Raw genomic sequence first — 22,630 nt, 5'->3', positions numbered from 1 at the left:
GGATTTTGAAAAGCTTTTTTCAACTTACCTGTCAAAGGTTCTTAAAATAACTAATATGATGTGAAATTAAAATTCCTTCACGTGCGTTACCCACTTGTAGAATAACTCATGGAATAATAACAGGTTGAAACAAATCAGGGAAATTGCTTATGGAGTCCCAAAGGGAATCTCCTCTGTTCAGCAGAGTAATTACATGAAAAAGGGGCCAAAGGGTATAGTGGCATCTTTTGCTGATATTCTTAATCAGGATAACGGTGAATACTGACTAGAAAGAGTTGCAGGAGTGTACTGAATGAACGTATGATAAAACTGTAAATGAAAATCAGTACTGTTAATTGAAGAAGTAGTGCACCTGAAGGAAAAGCAGTCTTAAGTTTACATAGACAGTGATGCTCACTGAGCTATTAGAACACAGAAGAGCGGTTTTTGAGTTATAATAGATTTTCTTCTGAAATGTCAGCTTGCATGCTTGATACATTCAAAAAAGCCTAGCAAAAATTAGAAATAAAAAGGGAAGTAGGAATGACATGTAAACTGGAGAATGTTACAGTGACAGTTTATATTTTGTGGTTCATTTATATCCTGAATTCCGTGCAAGTTCAGATCCACTTAATCTCAAAAAGGGTAGGACTAGGGAAGGTACTACTGAGAAAGAGAGGAAGGGTAAAGAAAAATATAGAAGGTCTACCAAGGTTGGAAAAGATGACAGAAGTGGGGTGTGATAAAAGTCTGTGAAAGTTTGCACAGCATGAAAAAAAACCCTCAGAAAATATATTTTTCAATAAGTGAGAATTTGGAAATAACAGATGGAAGTAGCATGGTCAGAATGAGGAAAAAAGACATTTAAGCAAAAAATTGGGAGTGAAGTTGCTATCTCAGTGCTGCATGACTTTGCCTTCCAGAAATTCAAGAAGCCATGGCATAAATTTATTTAAGTTTTTCAGGGACTGTTAATACACAGATCCCCAGTATGGACCTAGAACTATTTGATCTGAAGGCTACTGGAAACTGCTTCCCACTCTGCTTATGCTTCTTATACTCTTCCCTAAGCATCCAATATAGGGTGGTTGTTGGATCCAGTACAGAAATATCCTATGGTGTCTGACTTAGGAGCCCCACTGTTTCTTGCCCTGTTCAAAAGATGGTTTGAAGGTTTTATTTTTTTTAATTTATTTTTTATATGTAAGATATTTTTTCAATCACAATCTTTTCTAAGAAAATGCAGAAAAATAAAGTACTTAGGTTGTATTCTAACTACATTTAATCTGGAGTTCCCCATCCCTCTCTAAGTTTAAAAGATGAATTACCTGTGTGGACTGTTCCAAACCTCTCACTGATTTTAATAAAAACAGAGTGATCATAGTCATAAATAACATAAGGCCATCGATGAACATTGTCTGGGCATATGCATCAGTCTGTGTCCCAGACATTCTTTCATCTTGGTTCTCTCAACTAGGGATTCTGTCTCTAAATGAGGAGGAAAAAGTGCCAGAACATCTCTGTCTAGACCCATGCTTGCAGTGAAATTAAATGAATTGTCAGCAAACTTAGAGCAGATCCTGTTGTTCACAGGCAGGTTGAGTTCACACTTCAGAAAAACTGTTTACACACAAAAAATTTCACTGTCTAAACAAGAGTTGCCACTATCAAATACATACCTAAAATTAGAACTGTTAAGTGGATCAGTTACAGGATATTTTAGGAGACAATACATTAGTCTTTAATAAAGGTTACATTTTATTAAGGAAAATAAAAATGTTGAGGTGTGCCATCTGGTCAGGATTACTCTGACCTGTATAGACAAAGCTTCTTTTAAGTGGGTAGCACTTATCTCAGAAAGCACTTAAAATCCAAGGCACCAGATGTAAAGTACCAGAAGTGATTCAAATTTAACATGTAAGTTTGAATTAAGGAAGTCATATCCTGTTCAGAGGAAGGAAGACTGTTAAAGGGTTGTTAAGTTTAAAATCAAATGACCAAAATGGCTTCCTTTTTTGGTAAGTTTTGTATAAGCACATTTTGATGTTTCTTACGTCATGTAAATTTTACTTTTTGTTATTATTTCTTTCTGCTTCCCAATGAGGGGTAAGAGCCAGCAAAACCATAAATGTTCTGAATACTCTGTGAATAGCTTAAACTATTTAAAATATTCACATCATTCCTGCTGAAATAAAATTTGAATACTGACTGGTGAAATTGGGCTATATGTGGATAATATTCATAACTAGCTGCAGTGCATTGGTCTATTGAATAGTTTTATCAGATGCTTGCAATGAATCAGGCTTCAGGACTAGAAAAAATTGTATCTGTACATCATAGCCTTTTGGTATTTTGTCTCGTACAGTTGAATTTTAACACAATAAAAACTACAAGCACACTTTTGAAGGTATGTTTGTAGTTTGCAGACCTGTCATTGGGATAATTTTCAGCACGGTTTAATTTCAGACCTTTAGAAATGGATTTAGTATAGAAGAATACATAAGTGAAGTTGCACAGTAATTCTGAGTACAATTGCTTTTTATTATTAGGGTTTATTCTTAAACTCTTGGTTAGACTAAACAAATTTAGCTGAATAGGGCTCTAACACAGGCTCCTGAGACATTTTGTCAGACTGCCGAAGTGTTTTATAGACATTATTGCCTTTTCTATTTTTATTATGTTTTATAATTTATATATATTATATGTATATTATTATAATTATGTTTTATAGACATTATTGCTTTTTCTATCTAGATACTGTGAGGAAAAAAGGTGATAAAGGATTCTCCAGAATAAGTATTTATTTAAAATCTATTTGGCTACAAAAGTCATTTTTCTTTGTTTTCTGAAATGTCTGGAACCATTTTCTCCTTGATTCTGTTTAGTGATGGTTAAAAATAAATGATTCAGCAGGCTGGAGATTTTCCACTTGGCAGGTAAACAGTTGGTATTACTCTCCAAGGAGGACAGGATGTTTTGCATTCCATGATTCCTGGTATTTATCTTCTATGGTCCAGCATGATTAAACATCCTGTGGCACTGGAGGAAAAAGAAGTAAAGGTCTTAGAGCAAGAAGAATCTTATTGACCAACCAGAGTTTAGGACTTTGCAAATTATTTTATTTTTTTCTTCTCCCCCTCTCAAATACTACTTCTGCTAAACAGAATAAAGCGAAATCACAGAAGAAGAGTTGCCTGGAAATATGAATAGATTATTTGGCAATTTACTTGCTGTAAAGAGGAAAAAAGGTCTAAAGAATTGAAGACCTTTAAGCTCATAGACAGCAAAGCATTGTGAACTCGATGTGGGTGTGAAATGTACAAAAAGTTTTTCCTTAAGAGGGTTATTTTTCCTTCTTTTTGCAACTGAAAAGAACCAGTGGAGCCATACAGTGATGATATAGCATCTGCTGCTGTCCTTTCCACAGGGCTTTTTTGACCAGTGGGTTATGAGTGGACTACTTTTATCATTTTCTCAGAAACAATTTTCGGTTTCTCCCATGCGAGTACAAGAAACCTGTTACATCTTCTAGGATTTGAGTGAACTGAGGGATGGAAAGGAATGAGGCTAAACCAAATACCTGTTTCCATTTTAGAGCAGCAAACAGGATTTTTATATATAAATGTGCATTCAGTGATGAAGTGTGGGGTTTTTCTTTTTTTTGAGTAGACAGCCTTTATCTTTTAAAGTAATCAATACTAGAAAAAGTGCTTGAGATGTTTCCTAGAATTTGCTTTGTCAGTTAAGTGTTCATTGTGATGAACAATTTGGAACACAGAGGAAAATGGAATGGTTATTGTCATCATCATAGCCTGGTGTTTGATTTGTATTGAATATGGATAGCACTTATTCAGGATTTCTGTAGGTTCTGTTTATCAAAGGAAAAAAAAAAAGACAACAACAAAAACCCTTTCTAAAAATGTGTTTTACTGAGGTTTTTGGCAGTAGAGATGGCAGAGTGCTATTTTAAGTTATACTTTTCTATAAAGGCTTTTTTCATGTTCTCAAAGTTTCACAGTACAAGAGGCCTAGACTTTTTTCTCCTAATAGACAAATATCAATTTCTAAGACTGAACTTGTGTTCCCTGGGAGCATTAAAGAGAGAGTCTGAGGCAAAAGGATTGTGGTTAGGTAGCTGCTTAAGGTATTTCAGGAAGAAGCTAGTTTAAAGAGGAAAAAAAACCCAACCCATAGACTTCATTTGACATTAATTGAATAGATTGGATGTGTGGGATTTTTTTTGTTTGTTTTTTTTTTAAGTGATAGCAACTGGTTCATTATTCCGTTGAATTGTGAGTAAAGTTAGAAATAAAAAAGGTCTGAAATAAGCCTTTGAGCTGCAGCTCTGGTTCACTGCTGTAGACATCAGTGAGGTCAGGATGTCATATTTGTGGGTAAAATTACAGATGTAAAGCAGTAATCTTGCCATTTTAGTTTTTTTTTTTTTTTTTAAGAAGGTAAATAAATGCTAACAGAGGAATTGAAGCAGGAACGGAAGGGAAAGCATTGTGTAGAATTATCTCCTGGTTTGTCTGAGATAATGGTTTAAGACTCAACAAAAGGACAGTGTTCCATTGACCACCTCTGTTCTCTTCTGTGATCATTTAACATCTCTGTATCAGATACAGCAATTGATTGTATGAAAAAATAAAGCCTGCAGTGCAGTTTTCTCTACCGCCATTCTGGCAGGTGTTCCTGTTAGAGATAAAAAGTAGTGTGCTGCCTTTGAAGTTCCATTTTATTCTCACATCTAGGACTTCTAATCTTTCTTTCCTGAACTCTGTGATCATACTTTTTAATGCCTAGTACTTTTCTCCTGTATGTCTTCCAACACACTGTCTGGCCATTCTGATTTTTGCACTTCTACCTCATTGGCTCACAGTTCCATATCACTAAGTGTCATTTGGGTCAGGGCAATCACAGGCACAGCTACAGGTTGGACAGAGAAGTGATTCAGAGCAGCGCTGTGGAGAAGGACTTGCCGGTGTTGGTCAATGAGAAAATGAACATGAACCGGCAGTGTGTGCTTGCAGCCTGGAAACCAACTGTGGTCTGGGTTGCATTGAAAGAAGCATGACCAGCAGGTCAAGGGAGGTGATCCTGCCCCTCTACTCCGATCTCATGGGACCTCACTTGGAGTATTGTATACAGTTCTGATGTCCTCAACATAAGAAGGACATGGAGCTTTTGGAGCAAGTCCAATGGAGGCCACAAGGATGATCAGGGGACTGGAGCACCTCCCGTATGAAGATAGGCTGAGAAAGTTGGGGCTGTTCAGCCTGGAGAAGAGAAGGCTGCGTGGAGACCTCATAGCATCCTTCCAGTATCTGAAGGGGGCCTGTAAGGATCCTGGGGAGGGACGCTTCTTTAGGGCCTGTAGTGATAGGTCAAGAGGTAGCGGGTTCAAACTTAAGCAGGGGAAGTTTAGGTAAGATTTAAGGAAGAAGTTCTTTCCTGTTAGGGTGGTGAGGCACTGGAACAGGTTGCCCAAAGATGTGTTAAGTGCTCCATCCCTGACGCTGTTTAGGGCCAAGTTGGACAGGGCCTTGATCAGCCTGGTCTAGTGTGAGGTGTCCCTGCCCATGGCAGGGGGGTTGGAACTAAATGAACTTAAGGTCATTTCTAACACTAAACATTCTATGATCATTCCTGGAGAAAAGGTCATAATTAATTTTTCCTTGTTTCGAAACAATTTCTAATGTGCATGGGATGGCTTCCTGTCATTAGGAGCAACTTTATCTTCCCCCTGTAAATAGGGAATAAGTAAATTAGCCTGTCATCATCAATCCATTTGTTGGTTTCAGCAGCAACTTATCTACAGGCTGCAATTAAGAATGTCTATGTGGAAGCACAAACAAGTGTGTTATGTTTAATGTTGGTTTCTCTGTGCATCTCTAACAAAACGTGTCAGATGATTGGAATGATAATGTTAACAGACTTCTGTTGTCTCATTTTAAATGTAGGTATGCAAGTTTTCCTTCTTGGGCTAATAGAATTTTGACTGTAAAGAGACTTAATACCTGCAGAATTAAACCAGCTTTTTTCTATCTTTCAGTTTTCTTCAGAAGTATTAATTGCAATACATTAAATGGCTTAAGATGCAGACTTTCATGTTGTTTTTAATTTATAGTGACTGGTACAAGTTCTCACGGTAGACTGTGTTTGCTAGAAGAATTTCCTTTGGATGGGGCTTTCTGATCCCCTGAGTAGCATAATAGTTTAATGCAGAGAAGTCTGGCTCAGATTTTACAGTGCACGTACTAGCAGGTGACATAAATGCATTTACTTCTTTATAGATTGTACGAGAAGGCTTATTGGAAATTACAGGAGCCATAGCATTGGGCATAGTGGAGAACAGTTCCTCTGTGATTCATGCTTTGCTGCTTGCTAGTGATCTCTTCTGTACAGCATCAGAATGTATCAGAGCAGGACCTTTTCCAATTCTTAGTGTGGTTAGAATGCCCTAGAGAACTACAATTCAACATTTTATTACTTCCAGCAATAGCACAGTTGTTAGAAATACTAATTTTTCTGTACAATCAGTGCATATGAAACTGTTCAAGAATAGGAAAATATGATATTTTAGTTACTAAGAATTTAGTGTCAAAATATCTCCTTGTAGAGTGGTGATTCTCTTGTTTGTTAGAGAAGGAATTTCAAATGAAGGGCTTGCAATCAGTTTTTTTTATTTTATTTGATGCAAGAACAGTAAGGACTGCTGAGTGATAGCTGGGCTAAGAGGACCAGTTTGGAGTTTGTGAAAAAGACTAAGGCATCATATTGCTTGTCATACTCTTCCTTCAGTGTTAGGGCTCTTTGGTTTATTTTTAAGTTGTTTTGCCATACAAGCTATGGGATGGAGGGTAGGAAGGGTCATTTGTGATTTCAGCTGATTTCGAACTGCTTTGCACTTCAGGATCAGTAAACAGCAGCCAGAGCAGGGATGGAATGAAGCTTCATTTCCCTTAGCTTTCAGATAGAAATGTATATCCCATAAAGTTTATATAGAAATCAATTTACCTTTGATTATTTTCTGTTATGTTTTTCAGTAGTGTCTTCAATTTACCAGATTATTGCGTAAGGAATTTGTGCTTAAAGAAGTAAGTTTTTATCTCAGATCACCTTAGAATTCTAATGTGGGGTCTGAATGATGTCTGATATCACAGTAATTTATCTTACAATAATTAAACGATCAAAGAACATGAATGAAGCATAGTACTGAACCTGGGTAGTTTGACTTCTGAGAGATTAACTGCAGCAATGCGTGAACTATGAGTTTGCTAGTTTGTCATTTATGAAAGACAGGATAGAAATTGTAATCAGTGTGAAAGAAAGCACTGTAATCCTTCAAAAGAAGAAAGATATTACTGTTTTCCTTGAGAAACATTTTGTATGAGCACACCTGTCTCACTAAATAATGATTGCCAGTGCAGTCTGTGAGCACATCTATAGCAGAAACATTAAAACTTGCAAACCTTTGCAACACCACAAAACAAGCATAATAAAGGACCATGAAGCTGTTTAAATCAAATGTTTTTCTAATGAAAGCTGATAGATCAGCTGCATTCAGTTATAAAGCTCAGTTAACTTTTATATAGTTATTTTTATCTGAGAAGTGCAGTTAAAAGCATGTGTAGCACAGCAAAGAAGATTGAGTTTCTCTGATCTTTATAATTGTTACTTGATGTTTTGCTTTCAGCCTAATCATCTCAGTGGAGTTTCTCTTTCTCCAGAAGTTATACTTGGCAAAGGGCATCATTTTAATTCCCCAGACAGGGCTGTTGTTGTATGTGTATGGTGGCTCACTGCAAAGCAATGACAATGCATCCCATTACTTTGGGCTTTTGTGAAGTGGATTTAGTGATATTTCTTTAAATGCTGAATAGCATGTTGCTTTGTTCATGGAAGACCTTTTAGGCATACTGAAGATGTTATGCAGTATGTTTTGCCTGCCATAGATGACACTTATTGTACATTTAAATTCCTTCAGTTATGGCTAAAAGGGCTTTCTAAATTGTTCTGTCAGATTGGAAAATAGCTTATTTTGCTCGTTGTTTTATTTTCTATTTATTTTTAGTAGTCATGTTGTCTGTGTATACACTTGGGGAAGTAAAAGGCCCCACCCATGATAACACAGGTGTTCAAGATTTTGCTACTGCATGAGTTTTACTGAAATCATGTTATCTGGGAAATGTTAGGGTTAAATGAAAGTTGCAACTGGAAAATATGTGTTGGGTAAAGTAAACTAGATAGAAGAATGAGAATTTGTTGCAAATGTATGGGAAAATATAGAGAAAATGTGGACTATGGAAGAGGAAGGAGGAATCAAGCAAAATTGAAATCTGTAAAGTCAGTTCAAATAGTTAATTTGCTCCATGCTTTTTGTAATGCTCAAGAGAAAGATAAAATAATCCTGTTATAAAGAGGTATCTGAGGATGAATTAAGTAGTAGAGAGATATAAGGCTGCATAATTTCTTAAAGAGTTGAAAGAGCCCATGCATTTTACTAAATTATTGACAGAAGCTGACATTTGCTGAGCAGGATGCGTGGAGTGTGTTGGATGACAAGAGTATTGATTCGATACTCTCGCCTCCTTCTAAACAGCATAGAACAAATCCTCTCTGGTCATACAGTGCAAAAACTGGGGATTAAGGGAGGATGTGTTGGAGGGGATATTCATTCTGATCACAAATCTGTACTTAAACTGCAATGAGTTTGTATTATATAGCTAACAGATGTGCAAGCATGTGATTAGGGGAAAAAACCCTAGCAGTTACAACTAAATAAGCCTTTTGTACTCCAAGGTGTTTTAAAAATGCCTTACTCACCCCACAAATGTTTTGCTGTTCTTATCCTCAGCATAGGGTGGTTGAAATTAAATCAGTAGTAGTGGTGTGCTTGCGGAGCTTTGCATTGCTTTCTGTGTATGTAAGGCTTGGAGCACAGACCAGATCCTGAAATCACTTTACCTTTTCTTGCCTTAATCTTTGTTTTGTGTCCAGTTAAAAAGTGGTTGGAGAGCTTCCATAATTCCTTTTTTTTTTCTTCTTCTTTTTTTTTTTTAATAGCTGTATAAATGGAATAGTCCTACAGCATGCTTATTGAAAAGGGGTTTGAGAGATAAGGAAAAAGTGTGATACAGGAGACTATTGGATTGTTGGCAGAAAACACAGCAATGCTAACAATTTAAAATACAGCACTGTGGGAAGCAGTTGGCCCCAAATGACCCTTAGTACCTGCTTATTTAATTTGAGTTGGCAACATGCGGCTCCCTGGAGGCTTTTGGGCACTTCATGAGTTTGAACCACTACTAAATAGTAGACGAGCATATGGATAGTCTACTGTTTCAGCACTGTAGTAATTAAGATTATGCTATGTACTTGGGGGAAAAAGAATCTGCCAACATATGGGGGGCAGGGAGGAATCACGTCTGTAAAGAACTTTTGAGTAGTTAAAAATGGAATATTTACTACATTCAGTTGCTCCCCTGTAGTGGTTTAATAGTGGATCTATAGTCTTAGCTGAGAAATTTCTTGCTGTTTGTGGATTAGTTCCAAAGTCATACCATTAGTTTGGTATATTTTTTCCTGCAGAAATACAACTGATTTTATAGTAATGTTTAAAGAATGTAGTACCTAAATATTAAAATCCGAAATACTTAACTATTTAATTAAAAGTCAATTGTTTTGTGCAGTACTGAGTGTTGAATAGTGATTAGGAAAAAATACAGATAGAACCATTCTGTGATGTATGTAGCTGTCCTGTATTAATAATAGCTTCTTAGGAGTGAAGGCTGTGTCCCATATTTAAACATGCAAGTACAAAATGTTGCATCTGGCTGTTAGTATTTGCAGTGTGAACAGCATGATAATGTTTGTCATTGGCTGACCAGTGTTGGGGTAACTAGGAGCATGAAATAATTTCTAGCTTAGAAATATTGTGCTTCTGTATCAGAAATAGGAACAAAGAGCCAAGGTAACTTGATTTGTTATTAAGTGCTACATGTGAGTCAGGGATTAGTAAGTTTTGCAAAACTCTGATCAGGAGAAAAAATCCCTACACATAGCACACACCACCACTCCATCTCCAGCCTTCCACATAGTTTTGTGGAGAAAAAAAAAGAAAAAGAAAAAAAGCAAAAAAGCAGCTATTTTTGGTTAGTGAAGGTAAGTCAGCCTGTTAGTTAAGGGTTTAAACTTACTAATTATGCAAGGTTCCAGACTAGTAATGCTTTGATTTAAATTTGGACGATATTTTGTTTACGGATCCCCTGGTCTTCGTTTAAGTAATTCTGGAGGGGATACTTGTCTATGTGTTTGGGGTGTTCCAAATTAGAGGGTGCTTTACTACTGGATATTAAGTTCAGTTGTCTTATATTTGCTTTCTAATTATTAGCCTTTGCAAGGCAGTCTAGTTTCAGACTCTGGATTGACATTTCAGTTTTTCTTCTAAGGAAAGACCTAGCTTAGGCTGTTAATTTTTTCTATACTTACAACTTTATATAAAGTTAGTTTGACAATTAGTTACAATTCTTATATAAAGCTACTTTTTTATTTTAGGTATGTGATCATGGCTTTTATATTTTAGTGCTTGGTAATGATTTTCTTCAGGATATGGATTTAGTGCCATCTTGTGGGAAAACGTAAAAACAGCAGATTTTTTGGTTACTGGATGTACTGGATTCTTTTAGGTCATAAACAAGAACATGCTGCTATTAAATCTGACAAGAATAAATATAAATTTAACAAAGCTCATTGTGAACCCAGTGTCTCCCTACTTATGAAAACACATTTTTGCAAATTGCATAGGACTTCTGAGCCCCAAATGTTGTCACCTTAGTGATTTTTCTTCCCCGCTTATCTGCATTTCTTTGGTAACTCAGGATGAAATGTCTTTCCAGATGGTTGTCTTGCTTTGTGATGCATCGTTTTTCTCTGTTGGATCCATCTAAACACTGTTTTGATTGGAGCTACTGAAATGTCTGTATTGATTTATTTTTTTTTTCTTTAACAGTAGCAGAACACACAGTTCTAAAGCTCCTTTTCAAATTGTTTCAATGGAAATGATTATGTATTGTGGTTAATCAGCTCGCAGTGCTATTCCTAGTAGAGAAAAAAAGTTGTTGGAAGCTGAAGTGTGCTCTTTTATGTGTTTTGCCTGATTAAAATATAGCAGGCAGAGGTTGAAATTGCAACTTGATTTATCAGTTTTTTATTTCTGGCTTACTAAAAGCCGTGGCTGCATTAAAAGAATATAGTTAGAAAGTTTCAAAATCAAAAGGTGTCGGAGATTAAGAAGGTCGTACAAAAAGGCGCCCCATTCCCACAGCTTTCAGTGGTGCTGTGTGTTTGTCTTATGTCAATGTTTTCCTGTATAGGAACTTCAAGCACCTATTGGACGTGTAAATTAAACATGCATGTTTGCAGTGCAGTGCTGAGGTTTTGTTTAGTCTTCTCCTGCTTATTTTGTCTTTCAATATAGTGTAAAGATCACTAGAATCTCTTTTTGAGGAACTGACAAGCTGTATCAGGCTGTTATGTTTCCCTCTTGTTACAATAGGCAAAACGTTAACTTCTCCAGTATGTGACATATTAAGGTCACCTGAGAAACAAATACTTGCTATGTATTATGGAAAAATTTTAAAAATATTTCTAATGTAATTACCATCATTGAGTGTTTTCTCCATTCCCACTTACTGGCGATGGCAACCATCTCTGTCCTTTATGACCTTATTATTGGAAACACTATTTGGGTACTGATACAGTTTTCGTTTATGTGCAGTTTTCTCTGATAGCTGCAGCACAACTTGTACAATGTCCGCAGAAATTCCTGTCCTCAGATTTTATATTTTTTTAAATGAAAGAAGTAGGGTGTTTCTTTGGCAGTAGACTGCAAATCAGGAAAAGGGATCCCAGAGTGCACTGTATTTACTAGGAAAAGGATTCTTTTATTTATTTATTTTTTATTTTTTCTAGGTAATAGTGAGCTTTCTACCAGAGGCCCGTAAACTTTATAGCAAGACATCAAACAGAAAAAGGGAGGGACTGAAGATGGACTACCACAGTTTTTTTTCAGTGTTTGAAATGTGACCTTGTTTACTCACAGTGCTCTCTTTTTTTGCTTTTGCTTATTAAATAGATAGCCAGAAATACTCTAAGTATCAATATCCTTGGGAATTCTGTGAGAATGTTTGCTCACTTGGTCTCACTTGTTTGGCTGTTAGCATTTCAGAAGCTTAAAATAGGAATTCTGTCATAGAGCTGTATCTGGCATTTCCCATTAATGTGCTCAACTATATGTGAACAGCAATATTCTGGATTGGCATTCATGCTCTAAACATCTTTCTTCAAGATTTTTGTGGTGGAATAGTTATATAGTATTATCTCGTTACATGTTTAATGTACAGCTTATATATTGCAAAAAGTTATTTTCAAAGACTTGTATAATTCTGCTTAAATATTTTTTTGAAGTTACTCAACATTTTCCTTTAAAGTTCTTAGGCACTGCTGTCTTTCCAATTTTAGTTGTTGTGCACCAAAATATTTGTGCAAGATGACAGAGAGAAGCTGACTGAGGTCTGGTAGTTCAGATTATGTGCCTATGGATGTGGTCAGCATGATAGCAACGATGTTTCAACCAGCTAAGAAGAAGGAAACACAAGATTTCCTAGGTCTTGTGGGATTCTGGAGAATGCGTATTTCTGGTTATAGTCAGCGTGCAAGTCCTCTCTATCAATTAAGCTGAGAGAAGAGCTATTATGAGTGGGGCCTTGAGCAGCAACAAGCCTTTGAGCATATCAAATGGGAAATGGCTTGTGCAGTAGCTCTTGGACCAGCAGTGCAAAATGTACTCTACACTGCAGCTGGGGAACATGGTCTCACTTGAAGCATTTGGCAGAAAACATCAGGAGAAACCTGAGGTTGACCATTAGTGTTTTGGAGCTGGGGGTATTTGTTATTCCATTTGTCTTGCAGAACAACTGCTGCATGTACTGAAGCTGTACTTCAGGGCAGTGTCTGGACCTTGCCTGCTGATGGGAAGTAGAGAATAAATCTTTAGTTTTTCCTTTGTTTCCATGTGCAGCCTTGGTTTTTGCGTTGTTAAACTGCCTTTATCTTGACCCATGTCAAGGACCATGTGGTAGATAGAGTGTGGGAGTGATAGAGTGGTTTAGTGGGTACCTGGCTTCCATCCAGGGTCAACCCACCACATGTCTGTGTTAAGAAATGCAGATTTAAATGTACATGACAAGATTTCTTATTTAACTTGCAAAGCATGGTGTTAAGTGAAGCTTTATAGAATTTGACCAGGCACCAAATTTAAAAGCATAAATAAATTAAAAGTCAGGAAGGCCAGGAAACGAGAATTCTCCCTTTTCAAATACATGTTTCTACCAGCAAATGGTGTTGTGGAGAATTCTCACATCTTTTGCACCTCCATCTTTTGCATTTTTAATGCTGAAAACGCATCGCGTGTGTGGTCTGAATCTCCTGTGATTCCTCACAAATTACATCTGCCTTTTTTCACCTCTTTCTGTCAGTCCTGTGTTATTCAAGCAGAATTCTTGTCAGCTGATCCTCAGTGGTGGTGTTGGGATGCCAGAATTTTAAATTACATTCGACAGATGAGCAAATGCATGGGAGAATCCATTTCTTCATTTATGCCACTGAAGGAATATCTCCACTTTTTGATTTTCTCTAAAAGAAAAAAATAAATATTTGCATGTTTATCCTTAACAATTCTCCTACTTGTTTCAGTAGTATAACCAAAGTTAACAAACACAAATTGGTTTAGATGCAGTTCATAAGAAAGCTTTAAGTAGTTTGTTATCTTTCAGTGATAGAGCTTCACATAGTGAAGAATGAAAAAGGAGCAGTGGCAGATTGTAGAATAAATGATGCAGCTTAGTTTTAGAAAATTAGAGTATATTTGACAGTATAATTTGGTGTTATCCTTGTTCACATGTGTTTGGATGTAGTTGTAGCTTTTTACATTGTACAGCTACACGGTAGGATTCTTTCCACAGTCTTCTGTATCATCATGTGTTTGCCATTGTCAAAGAGTAGATCATGTCAACTGTATATCCATCCCTGAAAGTCTATATTTATGTCCCAAGACACTGGGTATTTTAATACTTCGTATTCCTTTCACAGCATGCACCTTAGAGATAATGTGATCGTGAACGGCTGCTTATTAGGATATCCCATACCATTGAGAAGTTAGCTGCAGAGACTGCTTAAACAATCAGCTGTTGTTAGAAGAATAAATTCAGAGACACTGTTAGACCATGTCTTTTCAAAGGTTATAACAGATAATAAACAAGTGTCCAAATCCTTTGTGATTTTTTTTATGTGCATTAATAAAAGTTAAAAAAGAATGAGTATGTTGGTATCTTCAGCTTGGTTTGATTTCCAGCTCTTCTGGAAGTCTTTTTTGTGAATCTATTCCGATGTGCTCCTTTGCATTCCTAAACTGCCAGCTGCCTGGTGTAAGGTAAGGCAGTTCGGTCTCTTCTCATATCCCACACAACAGCGTGTGGATGTCTGTTTTCTGAACCTGCTCTCTTTCTTGAACTCTGATTATTCCTTCTAAACTTGCAGGGTTTTTCTGTCAGTTGGCTTTCACTTTGTTAGGTAACTTGACCCCCACATTATATGGAAGCTCTGGCATCGAGAGGACAGAGACTTTTGTCATTTTTTTGTAAAGCCAGGCAAGAGACTTCCGGAAGTCAAAGCTAAAACATTTTTTGTTGTGGTATTTGGAGTGGTAAAGAAACAGGAGCTAAAAATGGAGCTGTGAGAGATAGGGGAAAAAAAAGACAGTGGCGAATGAGAGGGAAGATTGAGGCATTAGGTGGGGAAAAACCACTCAAGTCCCCTTTAGTTATAGTACTGTACAAAATTATTTGGAGCAGAAACATTAAAAGAACATACTCGGAACCCTTCAGCGGCTCTGGTGTCCAAATTTGAGTGATTCCTGCCTCAGGAATTAGCTTGTTAGATTACCACTGTGTTACAGAGCTACTAGTGAATTGCATGTAGATGGATGTATATTTCAAAATCCATCACTTGATAACAGCATAAAACCACTGTCTTCAAATCGTTCACGTTGGCTTTCCCAATCAAGACTGTAACATGTTTAATTAGAAGAAAGAATCTCCTGTGCGGTTCCATGGATTGCCTCTTGGAGTCAGGCTATAGTGAAAGAATGAAAAAGTTCTGAGAGAACTATTTATCTATTACCAAGAAATTGGCATGGGAATATTTTAGGTTGCTGGTCTGTTTTTAATAGAAGTTATGAAAAATATGGTAGATCTTGCACTTTTTTAAAAATCCCATCAAGTTCTGTGTCTGTGTAATGACAGCAACATGACAGATATTCACAGCACTCCTACATTCCTCCCACACTGAAATTAATTATACAATTTCTTTCCACCCTCACAACATTTGTTCTTGCTTTTTTTTAGCTAGCTGCAGATGCAAAAATCTGTGCCAGAATATGTCTAAATCTGGTTGGTCATGTTCTAAGAATGTTCTAAGTCTTGGAGGTGTACAAAAATGGATTCTCTTGTATCAAAGTCTGCCACAGTTGAGGCTGTTAGTTTTAATGTAGTTACTGAGAAGCACCCACAACTATTGTTGTGCTTAGTGACAAATGTGATTATGGGTAGAATTTAAAAACCATGTATATAGGTTGCTAGACACAGTACTCCAGGCTGTGGTTTGCTTTCTGGGCTGTGAGCACACATTGTCAGGTCATGCCCAGTTTTTCATCAACCAGAAAGTAAGGATGCACCAGATAGGTCAGATAAATGTTTCCAAGTCCTAAATTATAAAAAATGAAGCTCTTTCCTTGAATTATGAGAATGGATGAAAAATTTAATATAATTTTTATGTTTCATTTGATTGTGATCTTTTAAGTTTTTGACACATTTGCAACACTCAGTTTCTTTTGAAGCCTTTGGGAAAGAAAATGTATTTTTGTAAATGGCAGCTGTGAGTCTCAGGCAGACTATTTCTGTCAGAAGCTGGGATTTAAGTCCCACCTGACTACCCCCTGCCCCCAACCAATAATAACAACAAAACATGAATAAAAAATGTATTCCTTGAGCTTCAAGATAGAAACTTGTATTGTGACTTTTAAAATACCAAAGAAAAAACAACCCCAAACCAAAAACCAAACCCAGCCTTACCAGCCATGCCACTGAAACAAATTGAGTGTAATTTCAAAGTACCTTGCAACACAATCAGATAAGCTGAAATGTTCCTTAAGATGAGAATGGAGACATTCTAATGTATTCTTTGAGGTGTCTGTCATTATTTATTTATGTATTTATTTATTCCCCCCTGGCGATTTACTCTTTCCTAAAAGGAGAAATGTTACTTTTACCTGCTCCCTTTCCTTTTTCATCTCAATAGTCATATATTGAAGAATTTAATGTAAAAGTGAAAGTTGTTTCTGGTTTTCTTTTTCCTTTTTAGTACAATTAAACAAGGATTTTGTCCATATTTCTTCTTTAATGCTAGTGAAGAAAATGAATATTTTCTTGTATAAATGAAACTTGCAATTTATTTAGTAAAATCTGAATTATTTTTAATTTGGTAATTTTAAGCATCTGTTCTCCAATTCCAGTGTTAAAAAGCTACAAAAGAGTAGAGAATGCAGTGAATTTGTATTCTCTAATGCAAGATGTCATTTAGTTTGGAATCACTGCAAAACTGCTGTGTGGGCTGGTTAAGATCATCTACAAAAATTACATTCCTATGACTTAATATAATAAAAAATCATTTAAAAAGAAAATGGGTTTGATTCTCTTTACTTTGCAGCATCTATCCCACTTTGTCATTATCTTCTGATGTCTTTGTTAATTCATGATAATAATTTAATACAGGTTCTGTATTATTTGAAAATTTGATTTGGATTTATGCACTGAATTTCTGTGCTAAAACTGTCAGTCATAAACACTCATATTAATAGATTTAAAGTTGCAAAATTGCTACATCTAGAGTAGTTTTAAGTTTATTGGGACCTTTAATGTTAATAAATATAAATAAGTTAATATAATTCTTACTAATATTAATATAATTTTAAGTTAATATGAATAATTAAGAAGATGAGATTATGAAAACGTTTACTATTATATAAAAGCATGGCTGCAGAAGAGTAGCTGACATTTGTATAGTCTGACTGTGTGTCTAATAAGATGCAAATAATAAGAGAAATAAGATCTGGACATTTATTAAAACACTGCTACTTAATGTCAGAGCAGATTCAAAGTGTAACTGTACAGAATTCCACCACTAGCAATATTTTTTCCATTTGAAGTAACTGATAAAAGACATGATTTCTAAGGGTTATTTTCTTAAGGTTTTGCATTTTTCATTTAGTTTATATTATTGTTACAGGCAGACAACTTAAGATGTAATTGAGCTAAACATGAAGGTAGTATCAAGTGAAATGATGTTTTGTTGTTTAGGTCCCCCCCTTTTATTTCCCTCCCCCCCTCTTTGTTTTTAGACTGTAGAGTTGCACAATATCCATTAAATAGAAAAAGTATGGTGCCATGCACTTAAGTCCCCTAGTTCCTGCAGTTACATGTCTTCTGGTACAGAGTGTGTGACTATCCAGGAATTCATGTTTCTATAAATTTAGTATGGTGTTTAGGCAGTGAATAGAGAGAGAAAAAAAGAAAAATAAATTGTCAAGATAAGAAAATAATTGGAATTGAACATCAGAAACTACAGTAATTTAGGGTAATTATGTTCCAACCTTAACATGGGTAAAATCCTTTTGATTTTGATTTATGTTGAAAAAAGAGTTTAAGAATTACCTCTGAACAGAGTAAGATGCCTGTACTTATGTGTGGTACAAGCATCTTAGGGCAAGATAATTGTGTTTTGGAAAACCATCAAGTATAAAGAACAGCAAGCTAAAACAGAAATTCTAATTCACTGTGGGATTATTTCTGATGTTGTTCTTTGTCACATTTATTGAGTAAAGTCTGTGTCTAGTTTAGGTTTATCTGTTTTAGTATTGTGAAGTTGTTGGTGCCTTTGTGTATAACTCAATATTTTTAGTTTTTTTCTGTTGAAGGTATGTTTTGTTGAATTCAGTTCTTTCTGTTGAATCTCCTTTGCTTGCTTCTGACCTTTATTTCTGTTGATTTTTGCTTCATTTTTCATTCACCATGCTGTTCAGTTTTTGGATGCCAGGAGAACAAAGGTTTGTCGACTATTTGCAGTCATTTTATTTTTCAAAAGTCAGTATTGCTTATTTTATTTTTTTTGTTTGCTTGTTTGTGATACAGTAATCCTGTTTACTGAACATGTTCATAGCTTTAGTTGCTAAAACTAAAAGCCAAAACCAACCAGCCCCAACTGAGCTCCTCCCCAAAGCTGCTTTGATTATAGTGAGTGCTTTGATTGACTTTATAAACAACAGTACTGTTGAGCACCTTGAAGGGCTGAATTACCTTTAGTCTATGAAGTAGTTTAGAAAATACAGAATACTGAGTGCTTTAGCTTTGTAGATACATGTCGACATATGTATGTGTCACAGCCTAGTGTTTGGGTTTGTTGGTTTGCCTTTATTTGCTATTTATTTTATCGGTAGCTGCCATTATTTTTTGTATGTGTGTTTTGTTTTTTCTAGAAGCACTTGAAAGATATCATTACAAATACTCACATGCATTTGCTAATTTATGAGGTCATTTGATATACTTTTGTCATTGATTCTAATGAATTTTTGCAACAGCATACAAGTTTAGTCAAAGATTAATCCTACATTGAGATCCTAAACCGATTTCCCCCCCCCCCCCCCCCTTTCTTTTCTTAATTGCAGCATCTGCAAATGACAATCCAGGCACTTCAAGATGAGCTTAGAACCCAGAGAGACCTTAACCATCTTCTCCAGCAGGAAAGTGGAAACCGGGGAGCTGAGCATTTTACCATTGAGCTCACAGAGGAGAATTTTCGAAGACTTCAAGCAGAACATGATAGACAAGCTAAAGAGCTGTTCCTGTTGAGAAAAACACTAGAAGAAATGGAGCTTAGGATTGAAACACAAAAGCAAACACTAAATGCCAGAGATGAGTCAATAAAGAAGCTTCTGGAAATGCTGCAAAGTAAAGGTTTGCCATCTAAAGGAATGGAAGATGACAATGAGAGAACTCGACGGATGGCAGAGGCTGAATCTCAGGTTAATCATTTAGAAGTTATTTTAGACCAGAAGGAAAAGGAAAACATGCATCTTAGAGAGGTAAGGAAAAAGTAATTTATTTAAAAGATATTATCAAAGTACTTGCTGCAGTTTTTGAAATACACATTAGAGTGTCTAAGTGTTCTCTGTTTCTGCTCTTTTTTTTTTGTAAAATTCTAAATACACAAGACTCTATGACATAAAAGCAAGTATAAGAAATTATGGAAGAAAAGTAATTGCGGTTGGGGTTTATATGTGACAATGTTACTTCGTTAGTTTCTGTATTTATATTTTGGCAAATCAGTGTTTGGCGAATGAAGAACAGAACTACTGAAGAGGTAAGTATCACCTTCTGCTATAAACTAAATAGTCATGAGTGTATGCTACGATGTGTTTTTTATACCACTTGTGTTTGAGTGTTTTAAAGTGTTTTACTTTCCATATGAAAAGGTTTCTGCCTATGTGTATTTCTAATGTATTTCTAATGTGTTGGTGGTACCGCAACTTCTTAGGTAAATATACCACATCATGTTGCCTCATGAAAACACTGGGATGATGGCTGTGCTCTACTTTGAGAGGTATTTAATCTGAATAAATCTGAATTTAATCCCAAGATCACCTGCACCAGCTGCCTGCATCAATTGTGAATGTATTTTTGGGACTGGATCTGGGATGATTGAATTAACACAACTGAAAGAATCTGGCCTGTTGTCAGGGCTGTCTGCCCCTCTACGTTCCAGCAGCCCATCAGCATTATCGTGTGACTGGTGTCAGACAAACAAGACAGTGTGAATCTTCTTCAGAAAGACCTTAGTTGTTTCTGCTAAGGAGGGTAAAAATTGCAGGGAGATCATGTGCGAGTTACCTGCAAGGAAGTCAAGATAAATGGATCTGTTTCCTTAGAAACTCAGCAACAGTGTGGTGTGATGGAACTTTCAGTCTAGTAAAAACACCAATTTGCCTGACAGATCAAAACATGAATATAGTTAGTACAAGAACACAGAAAACTTTTACTTGTTTCTGTATAACTCTAAACATAAGAATGCCAGAGATTAAGAACAGCTAGTTAGATCCACAGAATAGTGTCAAAATATTTTCTTTGCTATGAACAAATTCTCTTGTATTTAGCTCATCGCTGCTTTTAAAGTTTCCTGTGAAGAGCTGGATCCTGAATCTTTTCACAGGCAGAATTTTAATTGAAGAGTGATGCCACCCATTAACGAAGCCTGAAAGTCAATGGATCCTGATAGTAGTTGCATAAGGAATTAATGATACTGTGTTTGTGAAGAGGGAGGATAGAGGGAGAAGTTCTGTAACTTAGCAGACAAGTTTCTGGATTTAGAGCTGCTATTCTCAGAGCAGTATGTGCAGTCTGCTTCAAGGATGAATGATTTGCTAGGTATTTGCTTTGTTACGTGATTGTTTGCTTTTCATCTGTTGCACCAGTATCACTTAAGTTTCTGAATCACAATATAACTAAGTATTGGACACGCATAAATTTACAATGAAAATTTGAAGAAGAGTTCTAATTAGCACATTAGTCAAGAGTAATGAGAGAAATAGAACTTAAGAGAGCTTGAAAAGTAGATAAAATATTAGCATCCAAGACAAGTTCCTGGGCACCCAGTGTATTGATTAGTCCAGGGAATGCTGAAAGCAGATCGCATTGCTACTTACAGACAGTGCATGTTTCTCCTGTATTTATACTGAATTAGTTTCATGTTTTAGAGTTCTTCCTTGGTTACCCTCAGGGGCCAGGAAATAAATTTTCTCCCTCAATTTATGTGAGGACATAGAGGTTGTCTTTTGTCTGAAGGTACTGCAAGTATAGAATGGGTTTTACTGCTTATGACTTGTTGATATGCCTTGGTAACTGGTCAAGGGTTAAAAAATTCACCTTTAGCTATCTGGAATCTGACCCTGTCAGATTGGCAGGAACTGTCTGCTGATTTGGAGATCTTGGCTAACAATTTCCTCTCTATTTTAAGAATTCAAGGCTTTGGGTGAAGCCTGTCGCCAGCTCTCTTCCTGTTGCACATGGTATTTATGGGTTTTGGTTATTTTCCTGCATATTTGAAGTGTTTTGTAGGGAGCTTGGACATATGACGTGTAGGTATATGAACACTTTAGAAAGTAAATTTTTAGTAGATGCCTTGAAAAACAAGATTCCTGCTTGTTTTTCCAGGAATCTGGATTTGATTGTTCAAGTGGACGCTTGGAAAATGATCTGAGGTTCAAATTTTGTCTGTTGCTGTCTTGTTAAGGGAAGTTGCCTGCATGCTATCAGATATTCTGTATAGTTTTATCTATTCATTAAAAGTCCAAATGGATCAATTTTTCATCTCCATGAGTAGCTTGATAAGCCCTTAATATTCTGCAGTGGTCATTTGAATTGCTGTCACTGCATGTGACAATACAGTTTTCAAACATGATAAAACAGGAGTTCTTGTGTTGAATCTTCTGCACTAGTCTCCTTAGTGGATTGATGATTTTTTTAACTAGCATCTTTACGTTTTCATTCAAACTGTGTAAATGACATTGCAGAATTCCTGGATTATTTTTTTTTTCTTCCCTGAGAATGCTTTAAAAGTAGACTGGAACTTGGATACATTTTTAATTAATTCCATTCGTGAATTATTTCATAGTCACTCAAACTGTGTTAATCTTTCTATATCTTTAACTAAATATTTGTCATTTTAGAACTTTATCTAAAATATTCTGCTTTCTGTATTTTGCAGGTTGGAGGATAGAGCTGATGTGTTGAGTATATTTGTGAGAAACTGGTATATTGTCATGAGTAAACATATTGTTTGATCAAATGCTGAACACTTGCTTCTGTTTTTTAATTAGTTTTGCTATTTGACTTTCTGCCACTGTGCTTGAAACAAGGTGAGGAAGATAAACTTCTTTGTAGCAGCAAGTGAAGTTATTCAGGAACTGAATTTTCTAGTGTGCCAATTTACCACTGAAATGATAGATTCTGCTGTAGTCTCCATTGGAAAGAATGCTCCTGGTAAACCCAGGACAGCTATCTATGGAAAAAAACCTGAAAATTGTAGAAATGAGATTGAACATGGAAAAAATAACTGAAGACTACTGATTTTCTACAGCTTCAACACTACATTAAAAAGCCTACATGGAATGACATCTTGTTGGCTATGTTGTTAGTATTTAGTTTAAGGATACTTTCAATCTGAAGTTTTGCAGTTCTTGAAATCTAGTTGTGTACCAGCTTGTTAGCTTTTAAATCCTAGCTGGAGAAAGGCCAGATCTTAGGTATTTTGCTGAGCTTGTGAACACGTTTTCCCCTAATGCAACCGTATCTTCCTCCCTTATGCTCTTAATTTCTTAGCTCTTTAAAATAGTGCCAAAGCTGGAATCTGTCTTCCCTCTTGTTCGTTCACAGTCTTTCAGAGCTCTCAGCTCACTGGAATAGAAAGCTAATGGATGAGA

The 22,630-nt window shown here is 36.1% G+C and overlaps 1 protein-coding gene across 1 annotated transcript in view; it reads left to right on the top strand.

The window, feature by feature from the left end:
• The window catches only part of ERC2 (ELKS/RAB6-interacting/CAST family member 2), a 491,439-nt gene that overhangs the window by 41,672 nt on the left and 427,137 nt on the right, over positions 1-22,630 (top strand). Inside the window, exon 3 of the mRNA XM_065687581.1 lies at positions 18,821-19,237. Within this exon, the coding sequence (XP_065543653.1) occupies positions 18,821-19,237 (417 nt within the window). The remainder of the gene's footprint in view (positions 1-18,820; positions 19,238-22,630) is intronic.

Source organism: Lathamus discolor, chromosome 7 (assembly GCF_037157495.1).
Source record: "Lathamus discolor isolate bLatDis1 chromosome 7, bLatDis1.hap1, whole genome shotgun sequence".
NCBI classification, from domain to species: Eukaryota; Metazoa; Chordata; class Aves; order Psittaciformes; family Psittacidae; genus Lathamus; species Lathamus discolor.
The sequence above is the reverse complement of the archived record's forward strand: the minus strand, read 5'-3'. Positions and strand labels throughout refer to the sequence as shown.